The sequence below is a fragment of the Microcaecilia unicolor genome, chromosome 2, assembly GCF_901765095.1.
Source record: "Microcaecilia unicolor chromosome 2, aMicUni1.1, whole genome shotgun sequence".
Lineage (NCBI taxonomy): Eukaryota > Metazoa > Chordata > Amphibia > Gymnophiona > Siphonopidae > Microcaecilia > Microcaecilia unicolor.
In genome coordinates this window covers 407,171,966-407,186,348 of record NC_044032.1, presented here as the reverse complement: position 1 = coordinate 407,186,348, position 14,383 = coordinate 407,171,966, and the positions used below count along the sequence as shown (strand labels likewise).

Here is a 14,383-nt window from a genome sequence, read left to right as displayed (position 1 = left end):
TTTGCTTATAGCACATAGAATAAAATGTAAAGTCCGAAAGCTTGATTTCAAGATTCTAACTGGGTTTACCAAATGGGCTTACATTATATCTACAAATTTTACACCCTCAAGAGGATAAACAGTTCAACCCCTTGAGGGGGTAAAATTTGTAGGTAGATATAGCATAAGCCCATTTGGTAAACCCAGTTAGAATCTTGAAATCAAGCATTAGGACTTTACATTTTATTCTATGTGCTATGTACAAAAGCTAGGTTTAAATATAGTGATGGAAGCTGAAGACTCTTCCACCACTGATTTCTACTTGAGGGTACCCAGAACTTACTGTTTTACATATTGCCCCCCGCCACCTCAACCCTCCAAATTACAGAATGAACTTCATAAACACTTTTGTTTTGAAAATTTGGTTTTAAAACTAGATTAAAGCTGTTCTGGTTTTCACTGGCCTAAGTACCTGGTGGTGCAGAGCACCAAGTTACTGACTGCTCATCATCAGTACCACTCCTTATTCTTGCCTTATTTGTTTTTATATTATTGTAAACTGACCTGAGGTATCAGTGAGGCATATTATAGGAAGCTCCAAATAAATGCTTTGGTTCTGTAGTTGCACATAGGCTGAAGGCAGTATGTATGTAAATACGCCAAAGCAACTGCTAAAACCTAGATCAGTGACCACTTGACACCTTCAGGCATGTCCACTCAAAATGTGGACACACAAAAATTTATGGTAGAAAGGTTAGTCAGGGTAGTGCCAAAATACTTTATCTTTGCTTACCTCATATTTAGTGCAAAGAACAAATGTTTGGTCTCCACCAGAGAAAATCCGTTTAACCACGTGATGGGCAAGTGAGCCTGCTGGTAAACGGAGGAAAGACCATTATTTCTACATAAAGCTAAATCCCACCTCAAATAGACCATTTCATTCTCACTGTATATGAAAATTGTTGTATACTTCAGTCAGGTGGAAAAGAAGCCAATTAAGTGGGCTAAAAATAAGTGACTTTATGCCCTATGCGAACTGCAGCTGGAAGAGACAAGAGTCTGCCCTTTGAGGAAGGGGATCACAAGAAGGTATATCATGATATATATAGCAGTGCTGATACAAGGGGCCACACCAAAATCTAAAGCAGAAAAGCATGTGCCATGCTTTGACATGTACTTTGCAGTGCGAATATGCGTGGCCCGTAATCAAAGCAGCAAATAAGCTAAGTAGCTGTGGTTTCTGTTGTTTAGTTGTGACATATGGCATTTATAGATATTAGATGCTAGATGCGCATGAATGAAACATCTAGGAGGAGGCTGGCGTTAGAGGACCAGTGATTACATTAACGTGACTAGATTGATACGATCTTATTGATCAGAAATTGTCACGAGTCTGAGGTCCTCTCCCCCTCCGTGATTAATATTAGAAAAAAAAAAGGGCGCGTTTTTCTTTACGTCACTAACAGCTTGTTGGGTTTGTATCACAGTTTGGTGTTGCTGGGTCCTCTTTCCCTGATGAAGCCCCAGTTGGCGAAACGGGACCGTTGGGGAGGCCCGTATTCAAAGCAGCAAATAAGCTAAGTAGCTGTGGTTTCTGTTGTTTAGTTGTGACATATGGCATTTATGATATTAGATGCTAGACGCGCATGAATGAAACATCTAGGAGGAGGTTGGCGTTAGAGGACCAGTGATTACATTAACGTGACTAGATCGATACGATCTTATTGATCAGAAATTGTCATGAGTCTGAGGTCCTCTCCCCCTCCTTGATTAATATTCATATCCCACAATTTATTGTGTTTTTTCCCGCTATTTTCCAGCTGTTATTGTATGCAATTAAGCGGGGTTGCTCCCAAAGCTTTTTGTTACTTTAACATTTATATCCCACATTTTCCCACCCACGTAGTGAAGGCGGTTAGCTTGGCAGAGTTTAAAAAGGGGTTGGACGGTTTCCTAAAGGACAAGTCCATAGACCATTACTAAATGGACTTGGGAAAAATCCACAATTTCGGGAATAACATGTATAAAATGTTTGTACATTTGGGTCGCTTGCCAGGTGCCCTTGACCTGGATTGGCTGCTATCGGGGACAGGATGCTGGGCTCGATGAACCTTTGGTCTTTTCCCAGTATGGCATTACTTATGTACTTATGTACCCATTAGCAGGCTCAATGTGGCTTACATATATATATATATATAGATCATCTATGTGTGCAAGTGGCCACTTAACACGTAAATGACCTTAGAGAATACAGACTAGCAGAAAAGCATGTGCCATGCTTTGACATGTACTTTGCAGTGGGAATATGCATGGGGCAGAGTTTGGGCAAAATGCATATATAACTTACATATACAACAAAAAGAAGAAAGAGAATCTCCATAATAGGTGCAAAGAACAACAAAGTGTGGAAATAACCAATAGTCAGATTGGAAAATAGTGGGCATTCCCAGGTCCTTAAAAGGGTCTTTATTGCAACAAATTAAGGGAACTGCAATGGGTGCCTCGATGACACCACTGGACACTGGCAATGTGTGTGTGTCCAACTTCGAGCACATTTTTTAGGAAGAGATGCTATGAGTACCCTACACTGGATCTGGGCATGCCCACTTTTTTTTTTTAAATGTCTATTTGACTTATTGGTTATCTCCATGATTTGTTCCTGTTCTTACAACTTATACACATATATATATATATATATATATATACACATATATATATATATATACACATATATATATATATATATATATATATATATGCATTTTGCCCAAACTCTGCCCCACGCATATTCCCACTGCAAAGTACATGTCAAAGCATGGCACATGCTTTTCTGCTAGCCTGTATTCTCTAAGGTCATTTACGTGTTAAGTGGCCACTTGCACACATAGATGATCAATACTACCATTCATATGCCTTCTTGCCACCTAAAATTAGGCGACTCCTTATAGAATAGTCAGGTTTTCAAGATTTCCACAATGAATGTGGATGAGATCTATTTGTATACGATGGAAGCAGTACATGCGAATCAATCTCATGAATATTCATTTGGAAATCTTGAAAACCCAACTGGTTTATAGCCCTCAAGGACTATGGTTGCCCACCCCTGTTATAGAATTACCTTCTAAGTGGCTTTACACCATGGATCTCAAACCCTGGTCTAAGGATCATCAACAGGTCATGAAGCTTTTTTGCATGTTCCTAGACTACATGTAAGATACATCTGATGAAGATCAAATACATTGTCCTGTTTACAGCCTCCAAGGGTGGGAAATGCCTTGCTTAAAAAGGTGACTACAGAAAGCCTCCTAACCTTTCAGAACACTACTAAATGTGTTGCTGCTGTTTTATTACTTAAGTTATTAGCAAGATGCTTACCAACTGCAGCCGACACCTGTCCAGGATGTGCTGCCCAGCAGCCCTTTACCAATGCAGGGCATTTCATGTTTCCAGTGTGCCCGGTGCCGAGCTGCCCTCTAGTGCCACAGCCAAAGGCATAGATTACTCCCGAGGAAGGCACAAAGGCTACAGTATGCTGGCTGAAACATATGCAATTAAACATTCGATTTACAGTTATTCTCACAGAAGGTCCCATAAAATAGTTTTTGAAAAGATTTGTTAGTTAAAGATGTTGGCATCATCTAAGCAATTCATACTGAAATGGGGGAAGGGGGGGGCAAGAAGCTTCCTAAGTACTCTATCATAACTAACAAATGGGAACAAGACAACATTTGAATTGGGGGAAAAGCACCAATTCTTGAGAGCCAGCTGGCCTGGTTTTCAAGGCATCTGCCATGAATATATTTCAGGTAAAGTTTACATAGCTTAGGTCTAGAAGTCAGATTACATGTCCATACCTTCGTTCAGAAAACCAAGAACTATTAGTGGCCATTAAGAGCCAAGGTTGTTGAGCTTTGATCCAACACAAGCTGTTTCAGGAATACCTACACAGAAATGGTTATGTTCCAAGGCAGAATTTTCCCTCACCACATCTGGAGAAAGACAGCTATTTTTTTAGGGTGTGTGTAATGAACATGCTTGAGATTGCATATACTCAATATTTGTAAATCTAAGAAGAAAACTTGATCTTACCTGCTAATTTTCTTTCCTTGAGTCTTTCTAGACCAGTCCTGAGTGGGTATGTGCTCTCCTATCGGCAGATGAAGACCAAAAACCACTGGATCTATGACATCACCCTATAAGTAACATACATAGATATATAGTAGATGATGGCAGATAAAGAACTATACAGTCCCATCCAGGGATTCTGTGCAGCCTTGAACCAGACAATATTTCTATTGTCCAAGCAAGATTGCAGAACCAAAAAACCACCACCAAGAACCAAGGGGAAGAAAAGCAGCAAAATACATGCTGCTCTCCCCAAGCTTGGAACCAAACTGGAAAAACCGAACCTTCCAGGAATCCCAGTTGTAGCTACTCTTCTTCTTCTTCACGCTCTCCAATCAGAAAAACAAACAAAACAAACAAACAAGGGCTCTGATGTCTGGATGGGTTTGGGACTGGTGTGGAGAAGCTCATGGAAAGAAAATTAGCAAGTAAGATATGAAACTTCTCCTTCCATACTGTTGCTGCTGACCAGTCCCAACAAATGGAAAGTATCAAAGCAGTACCCAATGAGAGTAGGATGCTGACAATGTAGTCATCAACACTTTGGATCCAAAAGCCACATCTGTACATCCAATCTGTAATTCTTCATGAAAGAATGTAGAGTCAGCCAAGTTGCCACTTTAAAAATATCCTGTGAAGCAATCGAACAAAGCACTTCCCATGACAAAGTCTGCACCCTAGTCAAATGAGCCTTCAAATCCTCAAGCAATCATCTCCAGTGATCAGATATGCTGACAAAATCTCCTCAATACACCTAGCCGCCATCAACTTCAAAACTGCTTCACCATTTTTCAGGTCTCTGACCACTACGTAAAGCCTATCAGGTTTCTGAAACTCTTCTGTCCTCTTCAAGAAATAGCACAAGGCTCTGCGCATATCCAGATAATAAATATGTTTCCCTCTTTTCAAAATTTCTGCCTGGGCAAACACTAGAAGCGAGAGACTGAATGAAGTGAAACCAAGAAACCATCTTTGCCAGGACAAATGTCCAGACCATTCTGTGGGAACTCCAAGGCCTTGCTAATCAGTGTCCTAAGCAGAGGGATCCTCCCTGTCATCACACCAGTCTTTAAATATTTTCCAGACTCTGTCATAGGCTAAACATATGGCCCACTTAAACTCAACAAGGTCTTGATGACTCTGGCCAAATAACCTCTTTAGCAACCTTGCCCTCTCAGCAGCCATGCAGCTATATAGGTAGGTCCCTTATACAGGAGTCCCTCTAACAGCAATGGTAGAGGATCTCTCACCTTCAACATTGCGAGATCCCCATATCCATGGCCCTCTTGGCCAAACTGGTACTACCAGACGCACCAGTGAGCTGCTGAATGGCTTGAATTATCAACTGCCACTGGGGGGTGGGGTCCAAGAACACATGCAGTAGCCCTAGACAGGCCAGGTCTGAACCAATGCATCTATCCCTGCAGAAAGTTTTCCTTCCTGCAGCTAATGAACTTGTGGACCATTGTATTGCTAGCCATGGCCATGAGATACATTGCTGGTCTCCCCCAATGAGACTCTATGCTTTGAAAAGGATTGTCCAACAGAGTCCACTTTCCTGGATCCAGAATGTCTCCCCCAATGAGACTCTATGCTTTGAAAAGGATTGTCCAATAGAGTCCACTTTCCTGGATCCAGAATGTTCCTGCTGAGATAATCCACTTCCACATTGCTGGTCCCTGCTACATGGGCTGCCAAGAGTAAATGAAGACTCTTCTTCACCCATTCCATAAGCACAGCCGTTTCCTGTGCCAACTGACAACTCTTGGTGCTGCTTTGGTGGTTGACAGTCTCTGACAGTGGTTTGGTGGTTGATGTCTGACAGTACTCTGACTACCTTGTGCTGAATCAGGGGCTACAATGTTAAGAGAGCTAGTCAGACAACCTTCATTCCCAAACAACTGATCAACCATACAGCCTCCACTGCAGACCACAATGAACCCCAGCTTGACAGACTGGCATCTATGGTCACTACGATTCAATTCAGCACTTCCAGATCCATGCAATGCAACAAATTGTCTATGTCCAGCCACCAGTCCAGACTGTGTCTCACTGCCCTCCTCAGAAGAAGACGACAGAGCAAATCACTAGCAAGGCCTCCTGGAGCGGACTCATATGCGCCCTTGCCCATGGCACCACCTTGATTGTGGCAGCCATCAAATCTAGCCCCTGGAACACTTCTCATTCAGTCTGCCTGACTTCAGATCTGGGAGTGGAGTTTTTAAATTCTCCCTTCCAGAAGGAAGGCTTTATCCTTGAAAGTATCAAAACAAGCTCCCAAATATTACAGCTCCCGAGATGGAACCAGAGTGCTCTTGCCAAATTCACTACCTATCCTAAGTGCTGCAACAGATTGACCACCTGGGCCGTGGCCCTCCTGCTCTCTGAATAATTTTGCTCAATCAACCGTCCAAGTAAGGATGCACAGTTACTCACCTACCATCTGCTGGAATCTGATAAATACTGGCTGATTCATGGGCCGATGATCAGAAGCCCCGCACTGTTCCAAACAGCATTCTAAAAATAGAACAATGTGGAACTATAATGCCCCTACGATCAAAGTTTATAGCATGCAATTTTGTGTGCGCTATTAGCTCTGATCATAGGATTACTTTTGCGGGAGGACTGTGTCTGGGCATGCGTCCAAGGCACAATCCTCCCGCAGAAGTTGGACAGGTCTAGGCTGTCAAAAACCTGGATCTGTCAAACAGCAGAAGAGGTATGCCAACATCAAACCTAAGCCCGCGCCCCATCCAGGCTCCCAATCCCGAAAGCACAGAAACCTTGGTGGTTCAGTGGTACCGCTAGCTTCCTCCCCCCCCACCCCACATCGCACAAAAACGCCCTGGATGCACTGGGCAGGGTGAGACACCACCATTTCAGGAAGGGGCCCAAAAAGGGAGGGAGGGCGTGCTAGTCCCTCCCTCCTTCCTCCCACTACCATGGAAAGGTAGGATGCCAGGGGGAGGGGGTGGATAGATAGCAGTCCCACTGGACCACCAGGGCTTTTGTTCTTTGGGGGTGGGGGGCCCGGAGGGCCACTGGATCTCCAGGTCTTATGTTTTGGGGGAGGGCAGGCTTAGGTTTGACAGGTCTGGGAGAAAATCCCGGACCTGTCAAACCTCTTCAGTGGGTCTCCCTCACTCCTCCCTTGCTAGCAAACCCTAATGCCAGCTCCTAGTTGGCGTAAGGTTTGCAGTGGTAGCAGCGCCCTTGTTTGGTGCCCTGCCCGCTGATCATGAGGGATGACTGTGGAAGACCCTTGTTTGCATGCATTTGCATGCAATTAGCGTTCAGAGCAGACAAGCGTGTTATTACATGCACTCACCAGCTCTGATCATCGGGCGGGAGCAAACATAGTCGCTAGTATGGCGCCATTGGCCTCTAGCGCCTGTGTTTCCTTCTGATTATTGGCCCATCAGGGCTGCACAGGACCCTTATAGACCTAGTGGTTCTCAATCTCCATCAGCTGGCAGAACAGCACATACCCATTTGTTGGTGGTGGGAGGCGGGGCTGGTGGCTGGGAGGCGGGGATAGTGCTGGGCAGACTTATACGGTCTGTGCCCTGAAGAGGACAGGTACAAATCAAGGTATACACAAAAAGTAGCACATATGAGTTTATCTTGTTGGGCAGACTGGATGGACCGTGCAGGTCTTTTTCTGCCGTCATCTACTATGTTACTATGTTGGGACTGGCCTGGAGAGAAAATAAAGGAAAATTCTTATGCATATTCATTGAGGCTATCCAAAAAAGCCGACATGTTAGCTGTGTCTCCAGGTGTGGAGTGGATAGCACAGGTCTAAGGAATACAGTTGCAAAGAATAAAAAACCTGCACTATCTGCTAAATTATGTTAACCATCATCTTTTGAGTAGACCACCTTGAACTGCTGTATAAGCCCTAAAATACTGTGGTATTGCATGAGCACAAGCGAATTGAAGAACTCATCTTGTTACATTCAGTGAGTTACATCCAGCAAATTCAATTCAACAAGTCACATGTTAAAATTTGGAAGCTAATCTCGTCCTGAACAGGCGTTGGTCCACATTTTGAAACTCTAATGCGCCCCTCAATACTAATTCAACATTCTCCAGGAGTCATGTTTGGGGGGGGGACGGGGACTGAAGAGTGATGGGGTAAATGCCACCCTGAATACTGCAATTCCAAACGCTGAGCAGCATCCATTCTTTATCTCTACTGTTTAAAAATCAAAACAACATGAAACAAGTCAGACAATAGAAAAATGTACTTTAAAATGTTAAGGGAAAGAGTCGAGTCACTCACCTGCCACAGGCAATTTGGGAGACTTCACTGCCCATCAGCTCTAGGACCCTTTTGGGATTAACTTCATCCTGGAAGGAATTGTGTCCCAGCTGCCCACAAGCACCAGCACCAAAGGTGAAGACACCTCCACTCTAGAAAATCCAAGGTGAGACAAATCAGTGCTTTTCACAGTGCAGACTTCTTTTTGTAAGCAAGTCTCAACATCAACAGGAACCACATGTAGGGAGGCTAGCAAGGGATTTCTGAAGTTTTGATTTATTACAAAAAAAAAAAAAAAAGTTCTTTCTTAGAGGGAGGAATGTCGAGTGATATGCTGAATGAATCACATTGTATTCAGGAACACTACATGTTCTGAAATATCAATTGTCTGTAGAAACTTGCCGCTTGCGCTAAGCTCTGAGAAGCAGATAAGGCACCCCTCCTCCTCCACCTAACAGTTTTGTTCAAGCTGACAATGATCATTAAGAAGTCAACAAGGCACTTCTAACACAGGATTGTCAACTGGAACTGAAAATGGCTCCTATAGGGAAGTACTGGAACGTGCTAAGCGTGCATTCAGAGTTTACTTTTGATCCAAAATTTGCCTATACTAGGGGGAGAATTTGGCTAAATTATTATCTAAAAAGAGGCATTCTGAATTAACATTGCAAATGCAATCTGCCGTCATCTAATATGTTACTATGTATAATAAACATGTGTTTTTGCATATATGCGATGGAAGCCAAGTTTGTAATACAGCCCTGTTCTGGCAAAAAGTTTTACTTGCATAGATGTACAAACTGTGAGTCAAGTCGTTTTTGGAATTAAATCCCTTTGGTACAAAGGGAAAGGGAAATGGGACTTGATACACCGCCTTTCTGAGGTTTTTGCAACTACATTCAAAGCGCTTTACATATATTCAGGTACTTATTTTGTACCAGAGGCAATGGAGGGTTAAGTGACTTGCCCAGAGTCACAAGGAGCTGCAGTGGGAATTGAATTCAGTTCCCCAGGATCAAAGTACACTGCACTAACCACTAGGCTACACCTTCACTCAAAACAAACGTAAAGTTAAAACTCGTTATTGCAGAACATCTTAATCCTTTATGTAATAAGCACATGCCAGCTCCGTTGGTGGAGCACTGGGGTGAAGCAAACCATTCTATAGCAGATTTATCATTGGTGGTACTGTTGCAGATTACAACACAGCATAAGGGAGACAGTCACTTAACCCTCCATTGCCTGCCGCATTGAGCCTGCCATAAGTGGGAAAGTGCGGGGTACAAATGTAACAAAAATTTAAAAAATTTAAAAAAATCTCAAAGATGTTGTTAGCTAAAGAACAGAGAATGATATAAACAGGTGGAATACTATAGTTCCGAGTGGTTTAAATAAAGATCTTGAATGGTTTTCCGTGTGAATATGAGCAGAAGGATGGCACCAAAGTTCAGTCAGACATCACTAATAAAGGGGAGGAGCATAAGAATATAATAAAGCACACGTGCCGGTGAATCTGTATTCGCGGGATGGGAGTGGCTCAATGGGCTCTCGTCCAGATGATATCCGTAAAGATTATGTTAGCACGTCACATTGTTATGAGTACATTTTGGATTGATTATATAGTATTAGAGTGAAGTAAGACTGTGTTTTAAGGTAGAATGTTCGAGTTTAGCATAATTTATTTATTTTTAGTTAAATCACCTGAAGATGCAACATGCGAAACATAGTGCTCGGTAGAGATTGTTTCATGAAAACAGTTGAGACTATTTATCACATTTCATCCGATTCACTTGGGTGTTGAACATTATAGATTTTTTTGTAGATTACTGGTGCTTCAGCTGCAACTATGGATTTAAGAGCAACATTAAAACGGGACTCTAACATCAATATATTACTCAGATAAGTGAAAGTTTAATGGTTTTGTTATTGCCAAATATAGCATTTTTTTGCTATTTCATTTATCTTTAAGAACTATGGTAACAATCTGAATACTGGTCTGATGACTGAAATATATTTATTTATTTTTGTTACATTTGTACCCCGTGCTTTCCCACTCATAGCAGGCTCAATGCGGCTTACATGGGGCAATGGAGGGTTAAGTGACTTGCCCAGAGTCACAAGGAGCTGCCTGTGCCTGAAGTGGGAATTGAACTCAGTTCCTCAGGACCAAAGTCCACCACCATAACCACTAGGCCACTCCTCCACAGCAATCAGCAAGTCGCTAAAGCTACTATATTCTGAGCACTTTTTCTTCACTCTTTTTTTTTTATGTATGTCAAGGGGCGTAGCCAGACCTCAGCGTGAGGGGGGGCACATTTTAGCCCGCCTCCCCCAGCCGCCGACCCCCCCCCACAAGGTACCTTTGCTGGCAGGGGTCCCCAACCCCCGCCAGCCTTAGTATTCTTCAGCGTCAGTCTCTGGCGTGGTTGCTCACTTCGTTAATCTGTGCTTTGAGTCCTGACATCCTGCACAGATCAGCAAAGTGAGCGAACGCGCCGGAGACCGATGCTGAAGAATACTAAGGCTGGCTCGGGTTGGGGACCCCCGCCAGCAAAGGTACCTTGCAGCAGCAGTGGTCAAAAGTGCTGGGGGAGGGTTGGCGGGGGCCAAAAGTGAAGGGGGCCCATGAACTCACCTAGCTACACCCCTGATGTACGTATGAGATAATTAAATTACCTCCTATAAGCTAAACAGCTACTTGCCTTACCAGTGCATAATCTGCATTTGGAGGCCGATACTCAAAACTCTGGAACTAAAGCTAACAGTGCAAACCTAATAAACCAATGTTCAAAAGCAAGTCACAAATTTTATGTGCACTAACCAAAAGCAAGGGGGAGGAAGGTGCCTGACGCGTACGCACAAATGTTTCGCAGTAAGCCCAGGTCCTGTGCACGTGTCCAGGCAACACTGGAAGTGCAAGCACACACTGGCACCTTTCTTCTGCTCCTTTAAATACAGGGTCGGTCCTAGGGTCTCTGGTGCCCCCCTGCAGACTATCAGTTGCCCCCCCCCCATCTAGCATCTCCTTTCTCTCTTCTCCGTCCCTCTTCTCCCACCCTGCCCCCTTTTTCAGCCCAGTGCCTTAAAAGGTGAAGAACAAGGTTCCAATCTAATTCATGTTTAATGTGGGATAAAATGCCATAAATAAGTAAATAAATATAAACTTTTAATGTTGAGCACCTGATTCTCAAAGTGGACATATTCCAAACACTATAATGAAAATAAAATAATTTTTTTCTACCTTTGTCTAGTGACTTTGTATTTTCCACCTGTCAACCATCAATTCTCTCCTCATCTCATCTCGTCCCTCCTCCTTGCACTATCTCTCGCTCTTCCTCGACACATCTCGTTGCTGTCTCCCATAAAATCCCCTGCTCGTCCTCCCGCTCTTGCCCCTTCTCTCCCCCACATATCCCCTGCTCTTCCTCACACCTCAGAATCCACCCCTCTGCTCTCCGCACTGTCCCTCACACAACCTCTGCTCTCTCTTTCACTCGATTCGCTTACTCGGGGTTTTTAGACACATACATTTTGCGCCTGTCTTCCACATGAGTACCACAGTCCCCGCGGGAGCCCATTTACCTCATGGTTAACACGACTCTGAGCCTCAGAGGCGGGAATCCAGCTCACAGACGCAGAGATTTGTCTTTTCAGTGACGGCGGGTCATCCTCCCAGCTCCTTTGTGTACCTCTCTTCGGCTCCTGTAGGCCACCGTAACTCAACCCAACTTCCTTTCACAGGCAAAGAAACCCACTCGCCCCCTGCCCATCTCTAGCCTTCCCTCCCTTCGTGAGTTCATTCACCTAGAGTCCCGCCCTTGAGGAAAGAGGAAATGATGTCAGAAGGCGGGACTCTGAGGGCACGAACTCACGAAGGGAGGGAAGGCTAGAGACGGGCAGGGCTTTGAAATGAAGCAGCCGCTGCAATGGAGGTAAAAGATTGAAACCCCCAAGGGCGGCGCGGTATGGCGGCGCAGCGGTGCCCTTGAAGGCAGGCGCCCCCCTGCGGTGCTTACCCCGCTTACCGGGTTTGACCGGCCCTGTTTAAATATAAGCTTTTCAAAAATTGTTTGCACTAAATTGTTTTGAAAGGCTCATATTTAAGCGCAGAAAAACAGGTGCCAATGTGTGCTTTCGATTTTGCTTGAACTTGCACACATTTGTTTCTCACTATCAGCACTTAGAGGCTGCATGGGCTTCCTTCCACTTCCAAAACACTAAAAAAAACTGGTAGTTTACTTTAATGTCGCTTTAACGTCGTCCTTTAATCTCCAACTATGCTCCACCTCCCCCACTCATCAAAATGGTCACTGTCTTGATCTCATCTTCTCCTCCAACTGTTCACCTTCTAGTTTCCTTGCCTCTGATCATCCCTCCTCTGATCACCATCTTATAACTTTCACACTTAAATCTCCTCCCTCCCAGTCCCGTCCTATCCTATCTAATTTATCTAGGAATCTTCACGATATTGACCCTTCATCTCTATCCTCCCATGTTTCAAACCTCCTCTCTACTGTGGCACCATCCACGTCTGTCAACGAGGCTGTTTCTTCTTACAACAATACTCTATCCTCTGCCTTAGACACTCTTGCACCTTTGATGACCCGCCCTGTAAGACGTACAAAACCCCAACCTTGGCTGACTTCTAATATCCGCTACCTACGTTCCTGTACCCGCTCCGCCGAACGCCTCTGGCGGAAATCTCGGGCCCTTGCTGATTTCTTACACTTTAAGTTCATGCTGACCTCCTTCCAATCTGCTCTTGTACGTGCCAAACAGGATTATTATATCAAACTGACCAACTCTCTTGGCTCTAATCCTCGACTTCTCTTCACCACATTGAACTCGCTCCTCAAGGTGCCCCCTCCCCCAACTCCCCCTTCATTATCTCCTCAGACCCTTGCTGAATTCTTTCACAACAAGGTTCAAAAGATAAACCTTGCTTTCTCTACCTCACCAGCTCTCCCTCCACTAGTCCGTTCCCCTCTCTCTCCTTCCCCTCATTCCCTTTCCTCCTTTCCTGAAGTTACTATTGAGGAAACTACACTTCTCCTTTCTTCCTCAAAATGTACCACCTGTTCCTCTGATCCCATTCCCACCCACCTTCTTAATGCCATCTCTCCTACTCTTATTCCTTTTATCTGTCACATTCTCAACCTCTCACTTTCCACTGCGACTGTCCCTGCTGCCTTTAAACATGCTGTGGTCACACCTCTCCTTAAGAAGCCTTCACTTGACCCTACTTGTCCCTCTAATTACCGACCCATCTCCCTCCTTCCTTTTCTCTCCAAATTACTTGAGCGTGCTGTTCACCGCCGCTGCCTTGATTTTCTCTCCTCACATGCTATTCTTGACCCACTACAATCTGGTTTTCGCCCTCTCCACTCAACCGAAACTGCGCTTACTAAAGTCTCCAATGACCTATTACTGGCTAAATCCAGAGGTCAATATTCCATCCTCATTCTTCTTGATCTTTCCGCTGCTTTTGACACTGTCGATCACAGCATACTTCTCGATACCCTGTCCTCACTTGGATTCCAGGGCTCTGTCCTTTCCTGGTTCTCTTCCTACCTCTCCCTCCGCACCTTTAGTGTTCACTCTGGTGGATCCTCTTCTACTTCTATCCCTCTGCCTGTCGGTGTACCTCAGGGTTCTGTTCTTGGTCCCCTCCTCTTTTCTATCTACACTTCTTCCCTTGGTTCATTAATCTCATCCCATGGCTTTTCCTACCATCTCTATGCTGATGACTCCCAAATCTATCTTTCTACCCCTGATATCTCACCTTGCATCCAAACCAAAGTTTCAGCGTGCTTGTCTGACATTGCTGCCTGGATGTCTCAACGCCACCTGAAATTAAATATGACCAAAACCGAGCTTCTCATTTTCCCCCCCAAACCCACCTCCCCGCTCCCCCCGTTTTCTATTTCTGTTGATGGCTCTCTCATTCTCCCTGTCTCCTCAGCTCGAAACCTTGGGGTCATCTTTGACTCTTCTCTCTCCTTCTCTGCTCATATC

At 44.4% G+C, this 14,383-nt stretch overlaps 1 protein-coding gene across 5 annotated transcripts in view; it reads right to left on the bottom strand.

Moving 5' to 3' along the window:
- HERC3 (HECT and RLD domain containing E3 ubiquitin protein ligase 3) overlaps positions 1-14,383 on the bottom strand; it is a 164,582-nt gene that overhangs the window by 87,535 nt on the left and 62,664 nt on the right. For 4 of the 5 annotated variants that reach the window (XM_030190680.1, XM_030190684.1, XM_030190681.1 and 1 more), the window contains exons 7-9: positions 8,390-8,520; positions 3,355-3,515; positions 773-852 (exon numbers count right to left, since the gene is read on the bottom strand). In XM_030190680.1, the coding sequence (XP_030046540.1) occupies positions 773-852; positions 3,355-3,515; positions 8,390-8,520 (372 nt within the window). The remainder of the gene's footprint in view (positions 1-772; positions 853-3,354; positions 3,516-8,389; positions 8,521-14,383) is intronic. The other variant, XM_030190683.1, reaches the window with a different exon arrangement.